The sequence below is a fragment of the Girardinichthys multiradiatus genome, chromosome 11, assembly GCF_021462225.1.
Source record: "Girardinichthys multiradiatus isolate DD_20200921_A chromosome 11, DD_fGirMul_XY1, whole genome shotgun sequence".
Lineage (NCBI taxonomy): Eukaryota > Metazoa > Chordata > Actinopteri > Cyprinodontiformes > Goodeidae > Girardinichthys > Girardinichthys multiradiatus.
Genome location: NC_061804.1, coordinates 22,956,250 through 22,980,363, shown reverse-complemented (window position 1 = coordinate 22,980,363; position 24,114 = coordinate 22,956,250). Strand labels below are relative to the sequence as shown.

Here is a 24,114-nt window from a genome sequence, read left to right as displayed (position 1 = left end):
GCCTGTGGGAGTGATATACTTATAGCATATGGTTTGTGGGACCAGCCGTCGGCTGGATTTAAAGCTGTAAACAAGACTCAGAAATAATCTCTGACAAGGAGAATAACAGAAATGAGATATATTATTTACATCTGAAGCTTTTGCTCCGCCAACAACATGATCGCTATGCTGAGTTTGTCCACCATTGTTGTTTTGAAAAGAATGGTATGGTGGCACCTCCAGCACAGATTTTATGTGTAGTCAATGCCAAACCTCCTCTCAGAAAGCATGGATATCACAGACTTCACTTGCGTGAATCGTGTTTTTGTGGTTTTAGAAATGTTTTGTGGAAGAGGCTAATGTCCCTAATCTCTGACTGATATTTTAATAAATTCAAAAATGTGCGCAGTACTTTTTATTGGTTTGATGCATTCAATTAATGAGGAAAAAATTTAATTTTTCAGTAAGGGACCCCAGGATCACTGAGAATGACAATGAAAAGAAAACTGGCTGCTTCCAACTCTGGGTGGTTTATAGTGTATCTCTAATGTTTCTTCTGAACACTTTAGCTCTCCTTTTAGAAATCATGTATTGCTACCAGCATGATGAAGTAAAGTAAAACACTGTGTGTATATATATATATATACATATATATATATCCTGCACCAAAGTGTTCAAAGTGGCAAGATGCAGTATTTGTTTATCTATAAGCTCACCTAAATTGCTTGAGAAAAAGAAGAAAACAATTTGCAGATAATTTTTTTTCTCTATGAATGTATGTCAGATCTCCTGTTTATCTTAAGCTAATTGAAAACAATGTGTCAACAGTAACTGTAGTTCTGTAAGTCCTCACACAGGCAAACACACATACCAATCGTGTCGTTATGCAAATCCTTTGGAGTTGGAAACTTCCAGACTTGTCTTGTTCAAAGGATCTGAGCTGAATAGCTGAAGCTGAACGGATTGCTCCTGAACAGCCTTGAATATTAATATGAGACCCAGAGCTAAACCCCACATCATAAATCCTCTGCCTGTGAAGCTGGACTTTGCCAAAAAGAGATCTAACACAGCAAGATGGTATGGATTATATCAACTTCTTCTCTACCAGATACCCTCAAATGTTGAAATAATTGTTGACTAAAGAAAGTTTACTACAAAACAAATATATTCATAGTAAAATGCACACGCTTTGCTTAAATTAAGGGTTGTATGACTTGAGCAGCCCCTAATACAGAATGTGGCCTTCCATAGATATCGAAATAGGTGACTCCAACCTCAAATAAGCAGTATGACTTTGGTCAAACTATTGTCATCTTTTGAGGTGCAGAAGCCATTTTATAGCCAGTTAACTAGCAAATGTGTGTGTGGGGGTTGGGTACATTTTCAGGTATTACCTTTACTGTCTTGCTGAATTACAGTTACTTCTGGCTCCAAAGAATCAAAAATGTAAAAAATTAAGAGACAAAACATAAATTATTTTGTACATTATTTCTAAATCCAATTCTATAGGAGAAAGGTGAAACATTAAAAAAGAACGAAAATTCATTCAATCCTATAAACAAGGACATAGCCTCGTGTAACAAGCAATATAAGACTTTTCTCATGTGAGCGTCAACATATATAATTTTATTTTTACATATACTTACCACTCCCACCCACCCATCTATCCATTCTTGAAGCCTCTGCAACCTAGTGCTGTTCTTCAGAAATAAAGGGTCTTTATGCAGAAAACTATTAAGTTTATTCCTCATACAACTACACTGGTGAGTGCTCTGTCAACAACAAAGTCTAATCTCTAAAAGCAACGTTGAGGCTATAGTAGTTTCATGAATGTTTTATAATATCACATTTTTATAAGTGTAAAGTACTTATTTTTTGGAATTAACTAGGCTTCTGTTGTTTGTGTACAGCTGGTGCAAAGTGCTGCTGCAAGGCTTTTAACTGGTACAACCAAGAAAGAACATGTTTTTCTAATTCTGGCTTCAATTCACTGGATTCCAGATGGTTTACAAATCCATTTTATTTATTTTTTGTTTGTTTTAAATCTCCTAATAGTTATGTTCCATTTTATCAGTCTGAACTGCTGTACAATCTCACTCTCACAGATCAGATGCATCAGTTCCTTGGAATGTGAGGTTATGTACATAGTTTTATACAGTTACATACTGTTGGGACCTGATATCTACACACAGTATAGCAAGATACAGAATCATTTCTCATGGTCTGACATAAAATTATACTAAACCTTCTGTATTTACTTCATTGGCTTCAAGAGGGGAAGAGAGAGCATTTTTTCGAGATAAAAGTAGTGACACCGATTCTCAGATCATTTACCCACTTAGATTCCCACATTATAGTTAATCTATGATCTGACTGGAAGTCTGTAAGAATGAGAGGCTTGGATAAGGAACAAAGCACTTAGTCTTCACCCTCCTCCTGTCTAATTCAGTCTACATGCAGATGTTTGATTCTTCTTACCTCCATCTAGAGGTATGACAACAGGATTGAGGAAGATCAGTGGCATACTGAAGCAACAATATACCAAGTGAATGATAATCTTAGTTTCAGTTGTCTGTCTAGCAAGGCGTTTAGTAATTTCCTGATGGCATAAATGTTCAAACAGATTTGTTTGAAAATTACAATAAAGTAAAGAAAGAATAACATTATGAAAGAATAAAGTTAAAAGAGGTGGTGGTTGTTGCTTTGATGGTGCCCTATGAGAGTCCCTCCCTCGACCCCCCAGCTTCTCTCTGACATTTCAATCATCTCAATTTGCTTTTTTAAAGAATCACTGTGCAATGTAAAGTAAACCAATTGCAGGTATGAACAGTGAAAGTACTGTATACTCAATGTTGAATTTGAGCTAATCAAATGCAATCCACACTCCTTGCAAAATGCAGAAGAAGCCGTTTATTTTATCACTGAATTGAGAACTTGCAGTGCTTGTTTCACAACTTCATTGGCGCCATGGTTAACTGTCTTTTTTTTACAGTGCACCAAAAGGTGGGGATGGCGGCTCACTCTCCATTAACTGAACATGCAAAGGGTAAAGAAAACTTTTTTGAGGGACATCACAGATTTATGTGACATGAAGAACAAATCAATTATCAATATCCAGAACATTGGACAATGAAATTGAGGTAGAAGTTCACAGATGGAAAAGGACACTGAACAGAATCACAATCTATTTCTGAAAGTAAATAGGAAAACTCGGAAACACTTGTGCGTAAACAGTTGTTGCGCTCACCAATTCTGAGGACTTGGGCTGAGCCCAAACAAAGCTCAACCGCGATGAAAATATAGCTGAAGAGTCTCTTTCGGTGGTCCATGGTTTTCCAGGAAAACTCGCCGGGAGTTTTGGGATCATGGCAGACCAAAAGGGTTTCTATCCAAGCATGGACATCACGGACGGGTCACGGCAGCGCACAACCCAAGTTTTATTCCCAAACCGAACCTCTGCGTACCACTTCATCCATAGCTCAAATTATGGTGGAGAAATTTTCATTGAGACACGTTCTTTTTTTTTCAAATAAGATTTGCAAACATTTAAACAAGTCTCATTTTCAAAATGAAAAAAGCGCAAGTAGCGGAAAAACAAAACCCACCGGACTATGCGCACCTAGTGCCAGCATCAGACGAGCGCTGGAGTGGATGCGTGAATCAAAAGGAAGTTTCCGGCACGACTTATCAAAATAAAACACAATGAAGCTTCAACCCTCTTATTTAAATGCCACGTATATGCTTGTTTATATTTAAAATTTTCTGAATTAAGGGGTTAGGGTTAGTACCATTGTATTCTAATCCTCAGAAGTTATGATCAGTAAAGCTTTTATAACCCAATTCATATATATATATATATATATATATATATATATATTTTTTTTTTTTTTTTTTTTTTTTTTTTATTGCGAAATTAAACTGACTAGAATAAATCCCCGACTATTAATTTGAAAACTAGATAGGCAGCTTTTACTCTGAAGGTTCGCGGTGCCTGATGCTGTTTTTCCCTGTATGGAATTTGGCTGCAGTCCTTTGGATTAAACAGCAGATGGACTGGCAGCGGTTCTCTTTGCACCGGTTCTGATAAGAGGCGAATAATCTTCAGGTTACAGGGCAAATGTCAGATTATCTCCCTCTCTCTCTACCGACAACCAAGTTTTAACTCTAGTTTTTTATCCGCTTGGAGAACAAGATCCCCATTTATTCTTTACACTGCTGAGGCTTTATAACATCATATTTATTACAAAATAATGAAAGCAATGATTAAGAAGTGAGTGAAAAATCAAATTTCTCTTTTGTATTGATTTGTGTTGGTAGGATATTTAACTACCTTTAAATTGAAAACCTTTTGTGTTAAGTATTTTTCAATACTGTGACATTTTAAAAAAGCCAAACCATCCCAGAGCCAGGCGTGCTCTCCTCAAGTAAAATCCTCCTCAAGTCAGACCTGACATTTCGTTTAAAACAGTGTTTGTGAAATCTTTCAACAAGAACTTCCAAAAAACCGCCTTTCCTAATTAACTTAAAACACAAATGACCACAAGGCCTGACCAGAAGGACACACTAACCTGACTTGAATACTGAGTGGAACTACCAGAGACAGTACCATTCGGTGAGATATTGAAACAAATCCAGTACAGGCTCAAAACAGCGTTTATTCCAGAAATTACATGATTGATCCATGTGCAGGAATGCTAATCAGTTCTCTAATAATTCTTCACACCCTCTTTGCTCATTGTTTCAGTTGCTATCTAGCAGAGGTTTCATCAACGTGGATAAACTGCAATGAGAAATCCTTTATTCCCCCTATTCTCTGTTGAGAAAAGTTACATTTTCTAATTTTTAGATGTTTATTTGTGTGTGTGCATACATATGCAGATGTTTACTGATCTGTAGGTGCAGGGATGTTTTAAGAAAGTTTTGTACATATGAGCGAGAACTAATATTGGGGTGGTGCACCAAAACCATACATTAAGGTATATTGCTATCAAAGAGCTTGAAATATAGGTATGTTAAAAAGAAAAATATTGATTCTCCTTAGGATTTTAGTGAGTAGGTTCATGTTTTCTAGCACCTATATGGCAAAAATCAGCTGATTTAATATGTTAAAATTAATTATCTTAGCATTATTTGAGGGTAGGGACTGGAGTATGTGAAAGGCACTATAATAGAACAGTAATATCAATGCGTATTACATCATGTAAATAAATAAGTATAAGACTCTTTGGCCACTGCCCTGGCCAAAGAGTCTCTCAGTATGTGTTGGTGGCAACACTGTTTACCTGCTTTTAAATTGTTAAGTGTATACATTCAGTCCTTTATTGAAAATTAATTTACACATTTCTTTAACATCTATATTAATTAGATTTCCAATCACAATCCCACAGTATGCATGTGTGGTTAACTAGCCTCTCGAAATTGACTTTAGGGGAAAGTGTGTGCGTGCATGGCTGTCTGTCCTGGGCATCCTTGCCTTGACCTGTGATGGAGTGGTGACCTCTCCAGGGTGTTCCCATTCTTTCAATAAGTGCTGGAGACAGGCTGTATCCCATTACAACCACGCAAGAACGTGTGTATAGACAATTGATAGATGGATGCATCTACTAGCTCAAGTTTACCTGTAACCATCTATTTACACACATATATATATATCTATATATATATAGATATATATATATATATAGATATATATATATCTTGGGATCCCCCAAAATGTGCTGGAGAAAGTGGATGGAGGGAAGGATGCATAGATTATTTAGGTTTGACTGTATTGTGAGCTTTTCTATTTGAAACCTAAATAGTCTTTGTGTTTGACCTGTCAATGTAGCCTAGTTTGCCGTAGTAAAACTATAATGTTGCTTTAGTTCTGCTTAAAAATGTATTCACAATTGCAGCTTTTTTGTCAGCTTGCATGATTTGTTGGGGCAGCAGTGTGGGTGAGTGGTGGGAGTTTGGATGAGAAGAGCCTTCTGAAGCTTCGCCACTGATAATTAATACATATAGCATTTATGTGTATTTTTTGCTCTGAATCCTTACTTAGATTATTTGTTATGCAAATTTTACAGACAATGTATATCATCTTATTTTAATATAAATATCTTGTCTTACAGCAGAAGTTGTTTTATTAAAATGCAATATTTTCTGAATTGACAGAATTTGGTTATTAAAGATACTATCCACTGGTGATTTTTTTTTTTTCACTACCAAATGTTAACAATAAAAACAAAGCTAGATAATAAAGTATGTACTGCTACTGCAGGATCTCAAACATTATACAAACTTAAGATCACTCAGGAAAAAAAAAATCTGTTTTGGGTGACTTGCGTTGATGACATCACAAGAGGCACAATACTCTAGATACATCAGAATTAGTAAAGAGAACACAAGTAAAACTTAAGGGGTGGTTTGATTAAAAACAAAAATAAAGAGAAAACAAAAAATATATACAGATGTTCTCAAAATAACTGTACAGTTGCCTTTTTTCTTATGCAATGTCACCAGAAGCATGTGTGTGTGTGGAAGCTGTTTTCTGTGAGAAAATATTTTTGTCATTGGTTTTCTAGCTGCTTTGACCCACCTGCACAAATACACTCAGGAAACTGGAAAAGTTTAATACATTTATTATGAAATATATTTGAATGCTGGAGAACCAGAAACTCGCCGTTGTATGGAGAAGGGATCAATGGTAAGTGGCAGAAAATATTCTGGGTTGTTGATCTTGATATAGAAGAAAGAAGAAAGATGGATGGAAACTCCGGGAGCGTGTCGGGTAAGTGAATGGTCCAGGTAATCCTGTCTTACTTGCACTTGAGGTAGAGGTGGCACCAGGTGGATAATCTTGGAGGGGAGCACGGTGGTAATGTTGGGACCCACAGCCATGGATTGCAACATTAAAATCTGGTACAAACTTTGCTGGAACTTTCAAAATAATTGCATTAACCTACTTCCGGCACAGCCAAGCAAACTCTCCAATGGTCCACCCTCTTCCACGCCCGTGATCATCGGGATAGGAGGAGACAGCGTGCTAATATCTCTTTGCTGGCAAAAAGACATAAACTCTTCAAATTGGATCCAAGGGTGTCATACGATCATCAATCATATGCACAAGTTATGTACTGATGAATTACTGTTGAAAGAATCCGGTATTCATTCATAAAAAGGGGTAAATTAAGGTATAAGCATTGCTTACTTTCTCTCTGAGGCCTGCAGAAGCAAACTGTCCCAGAGAAGTCCCCAGTAGAGACGCTGTCTCTACAAGCCGAGTGAAGCGGTTTTCCCTGCCTGAGAGAAGGACAATAGGAGCCGCATCACCATGGTTACGATAACGTGCAGTTATCGTACAGCCGCCTCTCCCCACAGCTAAGGAGGTTAGCTGTAGCTAACCGTTTAAAGACTGTGGACGTTTCTTCAAACTTGTCCGCCCTGGACAACGTTCCTCACCACAGTTCATGAGGTTAAGTGTTTGGGCAGAATAATATAGAAGTGATTTAGATTTAAATGATCTAAACGTTTTCCATTTTATGAAGTTTGGTTTTGTTTGTGTTGAACTCAGCTATCTTGGTGCTAGCAGAACATCTGCAGCACACATGTTCAGGTTGTGTTCTGTGTTTGTATGTTTTTAAAGTTAAGACAAACTGTACTTGAAGGGTGATTTTAAACAGAAGATTGATCACGCCGTCCGCGCTTATGCATTTTAACCCTTTTATTAACAGTATTTTTAAAGGTGTGTGTGTTGATTCTGGTGCTAAGCTATCAGCCTCCTTTGTTAGTTTCAACTGCTAACAGCTAAGAACACGTGCTTGTTGCCAAATAATATTTACCCAGAAAGGTTTAGTTTTCAATCCTGTAAATAATGTGTCCCTAACATCATTTTACTAAATTTGATAACTAAGTAAACACCATTAAGCCCAATTTCCCCAGAAAGATTTGGTTCTTTTCCAAAATATCCCCTTAAATATTTTACCATTTCCTTTTAATATTTCTTTAAATATTTTAATAAATAAGGGCAGCTAATGAGACCCCGTTGAGAATTAATCATCCAGAAGGTTGGTTTTATTCAGCAAATCATTCTTTAAAACATTATTTTATTAAAATAATATTTTATGATCTTGCATTGTGAATGGTTGTCTAAACGTTTGCTGATTATTGCTTAAGTTAGTTCCAAGACTAACTTAACTTCACTTCCAGATTCTTCAAGATAATCCTTGGTTCTCAAACATAAACAATGCATGGTAATGTTGCATCACTCCTACAGTCATGGTTTTCAAACATCTTTAATCAACCTGTTTATATTGTACATAGCCCGTTAGTCTTCCCTATTCTTTCATTCTGCTTGGTAGTTTAGTTGGATTGTTTTAACATAGTAAAGAGTTTGTTGATTGAAATATGTTTGACTTTGAGTTGACTTTTGTTGATAAATTCTTGTATTTTAAGAAATTGTGTGAATTCATTCTGTGTGTGTGCAGAGTTTATGCTGTTGTATAATGTCAGAGCTCGTCTCACACCTTTCTATTTTCTCCTAATACCACCGCATTACTGGGCTGGTATTCACAGGACAACCCTTAACAGACCGAAATATTATTTTATGAATTATTAATATTAAATAATATTCTTAGATTCATAATCCTAACAGTAAGTACTCAGAAAAACTTACAAAGAGACTTGTGTTGGCCAGCTAGAGTTACCACTGCAGGTTAACACTCAGGCACCTGAGTGTTGGTAAGCTCCTCTCCTGATGAGCGTGATGGAGAACACCTGTGGACTCAGCTCCTACCGTGCGTCTGGTGCCATCTAGAGGTTGGATGGGGTTAGTAGCTGGTAAAACAGGTGAACAGAAAAAACTCCCAGAACTCCGACAATTCTATCTTGAACAAATAACATTATCCAACAAAATAGCAAAATTACATGTTTTTCTGTAAGCGACAAACTACAGTCATATTCAATAAATTAGAATATGCATTCCGATGAGGCTTGTTTGTCAGGTCTAAAAATGACCGTTAAGCAGGTATTAAAAATGCTTTTAATTAGGCCCACATCTCTGTATTTAAAATATGTTTTTATTGTTCTTATATTCTGATCTTAAATGTGTTTTCATTAACTGTAATCAGAAAAACATAATTTCCACAAAGGCTTTAAAACCTCAGGCTACGTGTAATCAATCTACATAATGTTATTTGCTTCTTAATTGAGATACTGTAATAATATTGACTCTAATCCAATTTATTGAATGGGTCTGTATATGTAAAATGAGATTGATTTTACAGAAAAGCTGCTTAGTTATTCCAGAGAAAAAAAAAGTAAGCATTGTGATTTTTTTTATAATTTGGTTTCCTGCCTTCCTTCAGCACAGTGACTGGTTCTAGCCAGAAGAAATTTCTCGGCTTTCATGGATGTAGATTTGAAAGGCAGCAGGTGATTCAGATAAAAAAAAATTAAGAACTCTATTTTTTGTATATTCACTTTCATTCGTATGTTTTAAAAAAATAAATAAAACAATCCCCACTCTGGACATGGGTGGGATGGAGGTTTTATGTGTACATTGGTATGGGGACAAAACTATCTAATAAACATAATTAAACAGAAGAAAATGAGGAAAAACAAGTATACTGAGAATTTTTTATTTATTTTCACATAAAAATGATAATGCTCCACAGTTTTAAGTACAAACAGTTTCAAAAGTACAAAGATGGGAGTCAAAGGGCTTTTCAAAGTTTACCTCCTAGGCTGGGTGATTGTACCTCACAGTCAAGTCCGTCCTGAATGTCATGAACCAGTGAGCTGTTATCAGAGACATCAACATTTGAAAGAGATTAAGAACATGAAGTCTTAAATCCATCCACTTCCTTATTTCTACGAACCAGAGTAGCTAAGCCTCCTTCTTCACAGTTCTGTATTAAGTGCTTGTACTGTACAGAAGACTCACAATGAGCACATTTCTGTGATGACAGTGAAATGGCACCACCTGGTGGAATGGAGAAGCATCACAGGATTGTGAAGTGGATGCAGGCAGCGACAGGATTTTTATAAGTTAAATGTAAGAGGTTGTCTGCATCTGCTAAAGGAGGAGAGCTAAGTTGCAGCTCAGGACTAATAATTTTCAAGAAACCAGGAAGGAGTGGTTGGGCTGTATTTTAGGGATTTTAAGCTTGAAGGGATTCTTGAATACAGTGTAGGGCCTACTAATGAGCTAAAAACCCATTAACTACCAAAATAGAGGGATATTTTTTTTAGCAACAAAATAAAAGCTGTGACGGGCATAGATAATGGCTTTATCATGTCCGTTTCTGCCACCAAATACAAAGTAGTTTGTAACACTGAGCAGATAAATGTGTTGTAAACATTAAAAAGTTACAGTAAAATTTTTCAAAAAGGCAATATTAAATAAACATGAAAAACTTTGCTCTTCATAGCTATTTCTAAAAAGGATATGATTGAAGACAAAGTGAGTTTCAAAACGTTTTTTGTACAACAGGTGAACAGCATTATTATTACTTCTAACTATACAGTGATGTGCAGCTGATGTTAAGTTAAAACAGTTTTAAAAAAGCACAATAAAGCTTTCGGACCTCACTCTTTTATACAGCAGCCATTTAGCAAAATCTCCTACAGAGAAGATCAGTAACACACAGCCCTTGTGGGGGTTGGCGTTAGGAGTGGTTTAGGATTAGGGTTAAATACAAACGCAGCTTTTCGAGTCAGAAAAATATATACCACCCACATTCCTGTGTTAAAAATAGATATTTTGGTCAGAGGCAGTTCAGTGAGGATGTCTCTTCCATGCAGTGTATGTGTGAAAGGACAGGAGCTGCCTGTGTCTACATACGATGTACACTTACAGTGTATGAAGACACATACACCTTCCTGCTTGACATACATGCAATGGTTTCATCTTCAGATAAATGCCAGTTGTTTGTGAAGTGCCTGGTTACAGTGAGGGCTCTCGGTCCCAGTTTTACAGAAAGCGGTTCTGAGTGAGAATCTGAGGGGTGCAAGACGAAGCAGTGCATGTTGCAGGATTTTAGGGTTGTCAGAATGGGTGGGGTTGAATGGACTGGTTAGTATCACAGAAGACTATACACCTTTTCTTAAAGGTTGTACCTGATTATTCCCACATTTTCTTGCAATCCTGATTTACACCTTGCAAAGGTTTTCATACCCCATAAAGTTTTTCGCTGTTATAACAACATGTTATAACCACACATGCGTATTTTATTGAGATTCCCTGTGATAGGAACAACATAAAGTATAGTTTATAAAGTGGAAGGAAAATGATCCATTCAATTAACAACACTGAGAAGTAGGACATTTGTATCAAGACTCTTTTACTCTTATAACTCTTGTTAAAATCTAGTGCAACCATTAGTCATCAGTCACCTAATTAGTAAATAGAATTTAATCTTAGTTTATGTAAATGCAGCAGTTCAGTGAAGGCCTCAGGGGTTTGTTGGAGAACATTAGTGAAGATACAGAATCACGAAGACCAAGGAACACAGCAGGCAGGACAGGGATAAGGTTGTGGAGAGGTTTAAGTTCCATCACATTAATTCCCAATAAAATGCAAATGTGAAAAACCTCAAGGGGAAAAAACTCTTTTGCAAGGTACTGTATTAAGTGGAAGACACCTCAGTTTCTCATTTCCTCATCCTGTCCTGCAATTTCGCATCAAAAAACATCACTGTTGCACCCTTTAGTGAAGTCGTCCCGTCGCACCCAGATTACGTCGTGGTCATTGCTTGTGGCCCCCTCCACAGCACACTGCTGCTTCAAAGGAGTTAGCTTTGAACAACGGGAGACAGAGAGGTTGCAGGATGTGAAGGAATCTGAATCATCTCTCTGCTTTGTTCTGTCCACTTTCACACTTTTGTCGATTTCACTTTTAGACTCCATCTTTCTATTCAAGTTGACCTCTTTGCTGTGCAAGTTCAGTCCTTCCACCCCTGCCTCTAGGGAGTCCGGTTCAGCTGGAAGGGATCGGACAGAGTCACAGTACTCATCGTCATCACTCAAGATGTCCGTCTCCTTCACCTGTCTGTCGTCGATGCCTTCGCACTGGTCTTCATAGCGCCCCAAGTTAAACTGCTCTTCCACCCAACGATCTGTGTCTTCTGCCTGAAGTTCGTGAGACGGATGAGGTTCGTGATGGGAGGGTGGCGAGTTTGAGGAAGAATAGGATGAGTGGTGGGAGAAGTTGGCATTGTCACTGCTGTTGTTGTTGCCGTGGAAAACCAGGTCAGCATCGATAATGATGCGGTTCCTCATCAGGCTTCTGCGAGTCAGAGTACGTGATGGAGCAGATGCTGAACGCAGACCCAAAAGGAAAGAAAACACATGATGAGGTCTGCAAAGTGTTGTTTGATGGATAAGGGTTTTCTGTAAAATTACCTGCTCTGTTCATGGCAGCCCTTGCACCTTTGAGGGCGCTCAGGCGTTTGCCACCAAACGGGACGTACTTCTGATTGGGAGACATAGATTTTGTCTTCAGAAGCAGTCGCCGTTGCTTCTCCCTAAGAATAGACTGGACTGCTTTTAAGAAGTCCTTTTTACTCTCTGGAGAACTGGAAGTCATACAAGAAACATGTTAACTTAAAATTATTTTACTCACCTATTAGATGTGTTTAAATATATATTTTTTTCCTTTTAGAGAATACCTGCAGCACAGTTGAAAGGTTTTTTCTGGTCTTCCTTCAGATTCAGACCTGGTGTGGACAAGTTCACACACTGCAGTGGCTTGAGAGCCTGAAAAAGAAAAGATACAAGTTTACATTTTGGAGAGTCATTTTATGTTAGAAAAAGATGCAGGGAAATGTGACTTCACTCCAGGCACTACTTTGTGTTGGGTTGTAGTTTGATATTTGTACACATTACTTTTATCTCCTCCTCCTGGCAAAAAATTGCTGATATTATTTGTGGCAGTCCTCTTCAGTATGGAAAAGCTACGTCATGTGAACAATATCATCAACATAATATTGCTTTATTTAAACTACTTTTTCAGTTGCCGACATACAGTTGCACAACATTTTTCTTGAAAAGTCTCAATATTTGCATAGTTGTTAAAGTCTTACACCTAATAACTCAAGACAACCAAATGATTTTAAACAAAGACATTGCTTTTCATGGGACTGGAACTTACTTGTTGTGGGGTTAGCATATTTAAAAATGGTGTTTAACCAACTAACTTAGATGTCAGCAAAACATTTCAAACATTACAATGTCTCATCACAAAGATACCAACATGACCAACAAAATGATTTGACTTTTCTTTATTAGTGTTTGGTCAGTGATCTATTTGTTGTACCAATGCTTGATGCCAATACATTTTCTACCTTCGCAAAGGCTCTTTATTTCTCCTTAAATGGTGCCACATTTGTAAGGAAAACGCATTTCTGGCTTGAGCAGTGGAATCGAGAATGTGGGTTTCACGCATGAAACTTGACAAAACTTTCTGTGACAATGCCCATCAGCCGGGGGCTACATCTCCATCACTGGTAATCCACGAGTTGTCATCATTTGCGGCACTCTCGATGCAGATAGTTATCAGGATTCTGTAGCTCAAATGTTCACACTCTAGGACTGGACTCCATCCTAGGATGATACCTCTCAGATTCACAGAGCAGAGTTTATCAGAGACTGCCTCCACAATTTGGGAATGCAGAGGATAAAATGACCTGCCTGCAGTTCTGACTTCAACCACGCTCAACTAAAAACAGATTTTCCTACATTTATTGTTAAGTTTCTTTACATGGAACACAATAGAGACACCACTTTTATATTTTAGTTTATTCAAGTCTGTGAAGCTTTGCAGCAACCTTCTATTACCCTTTTTAGAGAAAACTATTCATTGTTATTAGTGCTCCAGGAGAAAAGTTAAGATTGTATTTTTTAAAATATAACAATTAGTAGTAGACCTACTTGCAGGAGTCCGGACTTGCAGGGAGTCTGTTGCAATCATGTGTCGGAAGCGAAAATGATCCCTGTCCTCACTCACAGATGTACGATGAGATCCCCCCTGAAATAAACAAAACAATTAGAGACAAGAAACATGGTTGGGGCGACGGTGGCAGCGGTGGTAGGGGTTCATCCTATAACAGGTGGGTTGCCGGTTTGAAGCCCTGGTCTATCTTTCTCAGTCGTTGTGTCCTTGGGCAAGACACTTCACCTGCCTTGCCTGCTGATGGGGATCAAAGGGCCCGTGATCGCCGATTGTATGGCAGCCCCACTTCTGTCAGTCTTTATTTCAGTAATTCCATTCAAAAAGTGAAACTTGTATATTATATTTATTCATTACACACAGACTGATATATTTCAAATGTTCATTCTTTTAATTTTGATGATTAAAACTGACAGCTAATAAAAACTTCTAATTCAGTATCTCAGAAAATTTGAATATTACCAATATAAAAAAAAGAATTTTTAGAAATGCCGGCCAACTGAAACGTATGAACATGAAAAGTATGAGCATGTACAGCACTCAATACTGAATGAATATAATACACAAGTTTCACTTTTTGAATGGAATTACTCAAATAAATAATTTTTTTCATGATATTCTAATTTTATGACCAGCACCTATATATTCAATGGAGAGGTAGGTGGGGTTTTCTTCCTTTTGACGCATTTCAAAGTCACGTATAAAAAGAGAACAAATTCTTGTATGTTTTAACATATGATATGTTGATGCATTGTTAGGGCAGCATGAGGAATTTGTTTGCATATCAAACTGTAGGAGGTCAGCTGAGCAGTGCAGTATGTGGGTGATGCCTTCATCAGCTTTAGAGGGGAAAACTAATAATTTGATCAAAACTTCACAAAACTTTAACTGTGATTTTATAACTTTTATAACCATTTGAAGTTTGGATAACATCTCTAGCTGAGAGCAACGAGACACAATGAACCGTCAAAAGGTTCACTGCACAAGGTATTTGTATGATCTCAAAAGGTTGCCCTATTAATTTCTATAGGGTTTGAGGATTTTGTAAGTTAAATATTATTACAAGTATGAAAGTAATAAATAGCAGAAGTAATAACCACCATGTCCTGAAAGTGTTGAAGGTTTTTTTTTTTTTTTTAAACAACGTGTGCTGTTCGGCAGAGTAGCATTTCGAATTGTTGTCTTAGTGCCAAGAATAAGCCCAAAAGATTTACTTTCACAAGTGGAGCATTACGGCTAACGTTATAATGCTCCGCTTAATATAAATGTATATAAAAAAACATTATCTGCCCACAAGTGCAACAGAGCAGACAACACCGAGCACGGAACTCACAACAGACCTTCATCCACACCAAGACTGGACCAACTCACCCAGCAAGAGGTTCCCGGCTGGTGCCGATGGCCCTCGCCATGCCCCCAAAACCACACAAACACACCACATCGCCGCCAATGCAACGACAGCCAAGAGACAAAGACCGACCAGGTCAACGCCAGCCACCTGTGACACACCTGTGACCACTCAGAAGCTATATATGCTGACGTCATCCGAGGCTCTGTTCCTAAAGAATCTTCTCACTGAAACAAGGATTCTGAGTGACAGAGAATCTCTGGCGGTCATCCGGGATTCATAGAACCGTAGTTACATTCATTTACACTCATCTTGGTATATTCCACATTTTACATAGAATAATTGTTACCTTTAATATAAAGACCCCTAAATCATTTTTTCCCTGTTAGTTGTGTTGGACCACTTGTTGCTGAATATTGGACTACTTGCACAGACACCAGGCCTCCTGATGCTTACGGCCATTTTGTATCCAGGACAGTCCGCTCCTCCATATCCCGTCAAGCATCACGACTGTTATGACGGGGCGTCCCAAGTCTGACGTCACAAGACGCTATATAAGAAGGCGGACATTTTCAAAACTCGCTTTCAGCTGGCAATCTTGACAAGGTTACCACGCAACTGGAGCGTCCTTGGAAGTAAAAGAGATCCCAGGTGGAGACTTCATTTATTTCTCTCTCCCGTTGGCCAACGAACAATTCATAACTGAGGTTTCTGGACTAGGAAGGCCAGAAATTTCACTTTGCCGATCGAAGACGTGAGTTTAATACGTAACTAAAAACACGGAGTTCGAGGAAACGAACCGCCATCATGTTTCACCCCTAGTCGACTGCTGATGGTCAGATCCTATTTTTTCCTTTTCGTCAAGAAGACCAAAGGACGGGACTGACCGCTCTCTTGGAGTGTAACTGCGGACGCGCACAACGCTTCAACCCCCTCCCCCCCCGTTTTCCTTCTCACTCGCTGACCCAGAAGGAAACGTCATCAAGTAAAGCCCATCTTTTATTTAATCTTTTATTTCTTTATTAGAAGGCCTGGGCAGGGTCAGAGGTGTAGAGCGATCAGAATCGCTGGTTAGGATCTCGTGTTCTGAATGATATGTGCATGTAACCTTGCTTATTGAAACTTTGATGTGTTATGTTGATATCTGGAGCCGCCGCGTTCCTAGATCTGCTTGTGTTTCACCATCTGAGAGTCAACGCAACCCAAGACTGGACTGTTAAAATAACCTCGTGGTGAATTTTACCATTTTCCTTTGTCTTCAACCACACTGTGCTAGCTTGCCGCCAAAAGTTAGAATCCTTTGTGCTCAGGAGTTGGGGGGAAGTTTTATGATCAGGACATCACTGAGTACAGTCGGAGCTGCGCTCCAACCCCCCACCACTCGCCACCACACCCCTTTTCATATTCTCATTCCTTCTTCTGTTTTTGCCATAAATGCTGGTTGATTCAACACCCACTGCTGTTTTCTTTATTTTTGCTTAGTTAGATGTGTTACCCTGGTTATGTAGAATTTTGCATATTGAGTAGGTGAAGATTAATAAATATTCACATAGATAAAGAGAGAGAGTTTTGTGTTCATTGTGTGCGAAAGTGATTCGTCAGTCAAAATAAGGTTAAAGTTCCACACGTTTCGGCAGAAACGGTCGATTAAACAGTGACCTCTCCGGCAATAGTTATTAATTATTACGGAGTATTTAATGGTTGTAATTGTCAAAGGCGTTGAGCCACAATTACAACACCAGAAACATCTCTGGTCTCGATTCATAAATGAGGATTTTGGTTAAGAAGTTAATAGTTAATAGTTAACAGTTGATCATATTTAAATTATAGGTGAAAGAAGGCCACTCTGCACACCCCTGGTTTTGAGCCATATTTGCACATTTACATTATATTTACAGCTGCATTGACAAAGTGTTCCCTTTTCTAATTAAACATTGTTTAAATTATTTTTAACACATGAGACTGAGCCCACTAATGCTATTTAATGAGAAATTGAATAAGCCATTTAAAAACTATGGCATAAAATTGATTATAAAAATGGGGAGCAATCTCAATTTCCATCTGATGAGAGCATCTTTTAAATCTGTCTTAAATTTAAAAGCAATAGAATACTCACAATTTTTTTCCTGTGCTTGGAGCAGTTCTTGTAGACAAACACAACTGCAGTTTTGAACACTAAAACAGGAACAGAGAGATAAAGGGTATGACATGAGCACATTTATTACCCACTTTCTTGTAGTGACAGCTTGACATAGGATGCTAAAGGATGGATTTAGCAGCGGTTTAAGAGAAAGTCACCAAAATTACTGACATACGAGCAAAACAATCCAGCTTAAAAAGATTTCAACATCAAATGCAAAAGCAGCCACCTCAGCTCACCATCACTTGGCAAAGAAAGGCATTAATGGTTGTGCATGTAGTATGTTTTCAAGGAAGACGTGAGCTGAGTGAACCATTTATATGTTTTTATCACATCTGTGCACTTTGTGGCTGGGTGAGAATCATGTCAGCAATTAAGCTCATGGAAAAAGGTGAAATAAATAAAGCATTGATTCTTTGTGTGCATATTCTTTATTATATCTTGTGCATCAAGTAGGTTAGATTAGTATGTTTTTTCTGTGGTATGGAATGAATTATACATGTATTGAGAAAGACAGTATTACCCAAAAATCTGTTTAACTCTTACCAAAAGCAGCTAATTCTGGGTCCTTTTTGCTCTTGCCAAAAGAGGCTGGAGCATTCATCCACACCACTGTTGAATGCAGCAGAAGATCCCCCATCGAGAGATCAAGCACCTTTATTAAAAAGAAGAAAATAGACAAAAATGCGATTATTGCTTCAATTTTGACATTTCATGAAATTGCAGTTTGCTAACCTATAACATAATGAGACTACCTCTTTGTTATCTGCCGTCTGCTCATTGATGAGCTGATCAAAAACAGCTCCATACTCCTCATGAAGCTTTTGCATCTCATTGATGTGACTCGCAACTTTGTTCATGGCCTTCATTGCAACTGGATGAGACAACAGTTCATCAGATGTGTCTTAATCAATTACTGCTCCATACAGTGAGGGGCATATGTGATGTTAAATCATTTCACAGTGCTAATAGATGTTTGAAATAAATAAATAAATAAAAGCACTGTTTTACCATCCAGGTGGTAGTGCTCCTCACTGTCTGGGTCGGTGAGAGAGTAGAGCTCCCTGAGCAGGAGCGGGTATTTCAGCACTCTCTGGATGGGTTTGATTAGGTAAGACTCCAGGGTGGATGAATGTTGCTGTCTGGGGTTTCTCTCGGCCAGGAAAGCTTTGAACTCTGGGTCAGTTTTGGCTGAAAAAAGTGGAACAAGATGTTGTATATATACTGTATTAAAAAAAACACAATTTACTAAACAAGACACTCAACTAAAGCACTGTATAGGTCATTGTAAATAAGCCTAAGAACTGCAGTCTTCAGATCAATTGTGCAATCGCCACTAAGCAAGAATGTCTGCATTTTTACCTTTAGCCAGGACTTTTGGGACCTTTGTGTGGCTCGCACAAAAAGCACTGTAGATCTTGAACCGATCAGCATAATACAGGAATGACCCACCCAAAGAGAACAGCACCTTCTGTAGAGACAAATCAACACATAATACATTGCTAAATATGATTCATATTTGTTTTTATTTGGGTAATTATAAAATGGATATCATCTGTCAGAGTCAACACATACTTCTCTTAAATTTGACCCTTTATTTCCAGAGACCCTTTGCGCCCCTGCTTAAGAGCTGGATTCTGTGATGCAGCCAAAATGAACCCTTATTTTAGCAATTACAGCAGTGTTTTCAGAGTAAGCTGGTTTCTTAAAATGATAAATGTTTCCTAATATTACCAACAGGGGATCTTCCATTTTCAATATGTAAAAACAACCATTATTGTACCTGAAGTCATTGTTCATTCTCTGAATCTGCACAAGCACTTTCTCATAGAGACTGTATTTAATTTTGGTCATATATATTCCTGACACCATCAACTCAGATGTAGCTACACCAAAACTCTGATTCTGATTGGGTGATTGGCCCTGGTTAAACATAGGAAAAGTGCTATTTCCACTGGAAGAACAGAAGGGAGACCACAATTGCAGAAAACGTCAGATCATCAAAAAAGATGGACTTGGCCCGATCCTGAGGCCTGTTAAACCTGTGTAGACTGCAGTTGTGTTGAATATTTATCTGCATCGCTAAGCACTCCTTTATATGTGAAGCTCTGCAAGACTCTATTTTGTTGTTTGTTTGTTTTTTCATGTCTTAGATAAGTGTTTAAGCCCTTAGTGTCAGAGCCTGGGTTGTTTTTGTTGCCTGCTACTAACCTGTTACCACCACTAGGTGCCGCTGGAGCTAGAGAGCCGAGGGTGTGACAGTTGTACTGCATCACATCATCAGCTGGGAACTATAAGAGGGCAGATTGTCAGCACTTCTACGCCTGAGTGTTTTTACCTTCACGATATCTACTACCTGGCCAGCCTCAAGCCTAGAACTTTGATCGTTTTAAGAGGTTTTTGTAAAGCCTTGACTAATCTCTCGTTCTCCCAGGTGTTTCTTGGACCAAGCCACGCTCCTTACTGGAGATTTTCATAGACGTTCCATCGGACCATAACTAGGACTCAAGCCTTGCTTCCAGCTGGCAGTCAGCTCCCAACGTCTCCCAGTTCCGATCAGGCGACACCTGTCCACCCTCCTACGGCCCGCATCACCAGACCATCAGGGCTCCAGCCAGCCCCGCCGTACCTCCCAGACTCAACAGACTCTCTCCCTGGCAGATCACACCCACCCCTTGCTGTAAGCTATTGCAATATCAATTTGATTATCTCGTCCATCATGTTACTCGCCAGTACCCGTTTTCCTTGCTGCGTACGATCTGTCAGGAGGTGTTTTCTTGGCCACCCCAACTTAGTAAATAAAAATCAAAAGGAAACGCTTCTCTGTGTTTGAGTGTTCTCTGCATGTGGGTCAAGTTGGCCTTAAAAGACATGACACTTCACGGTTTTCCCCAACTCATTATGAAGCAAAGTTAATTTTCTTCTTTCTGAGTGCAGTTAAGTCAGTCCAAAGGTTTAAGAATTTGTGCTTTTGATTGATTCGTTTCACTCCAATAACACCATAAATCATATATTCAAGGAAAACACATTGTAAACAGCAGCGACTACTAAACATAATCTTACAGCGCAGAAATAAAATGTCCAAAATAGTTATTTGAGGTTTAGAGAAAACCCAATTACCTTAAACTGGTCCACCCTTTCCAGTCTGTCCAGATCTGGCACCAGTTTGATTCCATCTTCAAGTGTTCGCAGGAACTCCAACTGGAACTCCACCATCTCTTCAAGATTGCCGAATAAAACATCCAGCTACAAACAAAGAATGAGAATTCTGCAACCATATAATGATTCAATATGCTTTACACGATGGAGCTTAAAGGCTGCCAACTTAGTTTTACAGATCTCTATGCCAACTAAAAGAGCACAAAAATAGAATGGCTATATCATACAAAGCAATGGACCTTTCACACAATTCTAAACTAATTTCAGGAAATTCCCCCGGGCCTGTCAAAACCTTTGATAGATTTCCTGTGTGATCTTTACAAGAAACAAAATTCCATCTAATGACATCCAACAACTCTTTAAAGTCCTGAAATGTCTTCAATTCATCTTCACTATACTACTTCTAATCCTGATTGGTGAATACCAGACATACTCAGCTCCCCATAGACAAACTATTTAGTTATAGAAAACAAAGCATGACACCCTTTTCTTATTTGTTGCAATGGGTTAATGCAAATATTAAGAGATCTGAGAATTCACACCTATAGGGTTTCCAAAATTACAGTAAATGCTAAATATTATTCTTGATACATACTAAGCAGCATGAAAGTACCTCATCCTGTGTTAGGAAACTCTCTTTCTGTAAAGGTTTCAAGTAGAACTCTATGAGACAGTGCAGGTCCTGAAAAAGATGAGAAACAAGAAAAGGATTTGTCTGTGAACAGACGTTGAGTAAAAGGGTTTTTATTGAGTCAATTACAAGTATTGTGGACAACAGGAATGAGTCAGCTCCAATGGTTGTTAGCATAACACACAAATGGTATGTTAGTAATTATGACAAATAACTGGCATATTTAAGATGCTTGACTGGATTTGAAAGACAAAACAACAAAAAAACAGGACCCACCTTGACATACGTCTTCTCCGTCTCCACTAATTCACTGATGACCTTGCGTAGCTTGTCTGCGTGGGAAAGCTGTCTCTGGGTGGCGGTGCCCGCAGCAGGCGCCAATGCTGACACTGGGCTCGGTGACAGGGACGACGAAGAAGATGAGGAGGAGGACGACATTGGGCACTCCAGGGGATTCAAATCATGGAGACTGCGGCAGAAAGCAGTGACCTGCTCCGTGCTCTGTGGAGAGAAAATAGGGAGACAAAATAAGTTTACACACCTCTGACAAAAGCCCCTAAGGTTATTGTACACATCCTGTATTACAGTACAAATGTTCAGTAATCTTGCACATGGAACTGATATATATTTAAATAATCTAAGACTTTTTGACTTTCTATGCACTAAAATGAAGGCCGCCCGAAGGTGCTGTTTGAAGTGTTTGCCAGGAATGAAGGCGACTAAGCTACTGATCAACTAAAAGAACGAATAAACCTGCTTGGTCCGTGAGTAAAAAAACATTCTTTGGGTTGGTAAATGAAAACTTAGTCTAATTTGAGAACAGCCACGCCCTAATTGAATAAGTGGAAATATGCTCAACAAAAATGCCCTTGAGAGCTTTTTGTGAACATTGTGTCTTGTTACAATACAATTCTGTTGAATTTAATGGAATTTTAGGTGGCAGACTGATAAAACAGTAGAGTATAATTGCACGGTATGATGCTAATTTTTCTTTTTTTTTTTTACAAACAAAAATGATGTAATTAAGTAAATACTAAAGAGAAGTACATTCATGTTCAGTCCCCCTGATTTAACACATCGCAGAACCACCATTCAGTTCAACTGTAGCTGCATGTGTTATGAGTTGCAGTATGTCTCGACCAGCTTTGCACATCTTGAAACAATTTTTTGACCAATTTACAGATTGAATTGGCTTTTGGTTTGGACTTTGGCTGGGCCATTCTAACCCAAATTTGTTTTGATGTGAACCAATCCACTGCAGCCAAGCCGGATGCCCTCTACCTTCCAACCAACTCTAACCAACTTCCTTGTCCATGTTAAGGAAAAGCATACCCACTATGGTTGTATCACCACCATATTTTAGCATCAGCATGGTGTTCAGGGTGATGTGCAGAGTCTGTTTTCAGTCACATTTGCCCTTGCATGACTTGAGCCAAAATGCAAACAAATGTTTTATGAGTTTCTTCAAACAATGGCTTTCTTCTCGACGCAAGGCAAACAGTTGTTGTGTGAAACGATTCTCCCGTCTGAGTTGTTTCTTTGATAATTGCTCTCCTCACCCTGCCTGTCATTTTATTATGGACACCTATGTCTCAGGTTGGTTTCAAGCTGTGCCATGCATGTTCAAAGCTTGGGATATGATTTTATAACTTAACCCTGCTGTAAACATCTTCACAACCTTATCCTTAACCTGTCTTCTCTGTTTCTTGGCCTTTATGATGCTGTTTGTTCACTTAATGTTCTCTAACAAACCTCTGAGGCCTTCACAGAACATCCAGGTTTATAGTCAGTTTAAATTACAAAATTAAAGAATACAGTTAAAGGCAAATTGTTGCACCTGAGTTTATGTAGGGGCATCAGAGTAAAGTGAACTGAATACAAACGCACACCACATTATTTCAGATATTTCTTCATATAAAAAGGTTAGAAAACCACATATCCTTGTCTGTCCATTTCTGAACTATGCACTGCTTTCTGTAAGTCCATAACATGAAACCTCTATAAGCTACATTAAAGTTTGTAGTTGTATCATAACAGAACATGCAAAAGTTCAAGGGATATGAAAGCTTTCTCAAGAAACTGTAGCGACACATATAATTCAGTTGTGAAAACCTGTCAAGAGACACACACTTAGAACCCTAGAAAAACTCCATACATGAGCAGACTTGCCAGATTTACTTAGCATTATCCCTACTATTAAAGAACAAACGTTCTCTGCATTTAGGCAAGTATTAATTGACTACATTAGTTATTCAGGCACAAAGCCATGCATGCCTTTAATCAGCAAAGACTGCTTTGCAACATAACGATAAACAATCTAAGGAATGTCTGAGATGCATCTGAAAGATATTCTGCCCACAGATGTTCCTTCACCAGCTTGAGGCTGTTCAGGAAAACATTAGGGCAAAAACAATTTTGCAGCCTATTGCTAACAGAAACAAGAAAAACTGCTGTGAATGAACTCACATCAACTCTTATAAACACTTTAATTGCTGGATTTTCTGTAAATGGTTTACAAAAAAATGTTTTGCTCTACAAAACACTGTTTAAAAGACACTCAGTCAGATTTTTCCGTTTAATCCCCGGGGCTCCCTTTATTTTGTGCTCCATTTATGTTCCTTGGACATAAATGTTCTTTAAAAGATTGCCATAGAAATATTATGAATCAAGTTTCCCAATTATTTTCATTGAAGTAAATAAGATAATACATATAAATATGTATGATATTTCAGAATTTTTAACCTCTTAAGATCAGGTTATAGCACTAAAAGAACACAAAATAAACAACCTAGGTAAATTTTCCACAATTTGCATCAAGATCACAACTGTACTTCCCAAGTCACAACACAAAAGCGTTCCAAGCAAATTTCAAAATCTGCATTTGCAAAAGGCTCAAAGCGGAGTCTGTCCACTTGATTTGATATTAATAA

General features: G+C 38.3%; 2 protein-coding genes across 8 annotated transcripts in view; both read right to left on the bottom strand.

Moving 5' to 3' along the window:
* grik1a (glutamate receptor, ionotropic, kainate 1a) overlaps positions 1-3,627 on the bottom strand; it is a 38,681-nt gene extending 35,054 nt beyond the window's left edge. For 3 of the 5 annotated variants that reach the window (XM_047379852.1, XM_047379854.1, XM_047379855.1), the window contains exon 1: positions 3,227-3,626. In XM_047379852.1, the coding sequence (XP_047235808.1) occupies positions 3,227-3,308 (82 nt within the window). In that variant the 5' untranslated portion in view covers positions 3,309-3,626. Of the gene's footprint in view, positions 1-3,226 lie in introns of all 5 variants that reach the window. The other 2 variants (XM_047379856.1, XM_047379853.1) reach the window with 1 other exon arrangement.
* A 5,953-nt stretch (positions 3,628-9,580) lies between these two features.
* LOC124876295 (rho guanine nucleotide exchange factor TIAM1-like) overlaps positions 9,581-24,114 on the bottom strand; it is an 84,788-nt gene continuing 70,254 nt past the window's right edge. For all 3 annotated transcript variants that reach the window (XM_047378948.1, XM_047378950.1, XM_047378949.1), the window contains 12 exons: positions 21,461-21,685; positions 21,167-21,235; positions 20,515-20,640; positions 18,757-18,865; positions 18,406-18,585; positions 18,150-18,268; positions 17,941-18,049; positions 17,371-17,429; positions 13,888-13,984; positions 12,627-12,714; positions 12,361-12,533; positions 9,581-12,275 (listed from right to left, as the gene is read on the bottom strand). In XM_047378948.1, coding sequence (XP_047234904.1) covers positions 11,641-12,275; positions 12,361-12,533; positions 12,627-12,714; positions 13,888-13,984; positions 17,371-17,429; positions 17,941-18,049; positions 18,150-18,268; positions 18,406-18,585; positions 18,757-18,865; positions 20,515-20,640; positions 21,167-21,235; positions 21,461-21,685 — 1,989 coding nt within the window. In that variant the 3' untranslated portion in view covers positions 9,581-11,640. The remainder of the gene's footprint in view (positions 12,276-12,360; positions 12,534-12,626; positions 12,715-13,887; positions 13,985-17,370; positions 17,430-17,940; positions 18,050-18,149; positions 18,269-18,405; positions 18,586-18,756; positions 18,866-20,514; positions 20,641-21,166; positions 21,236-21,460; positions 21,686-24,114) is intronic.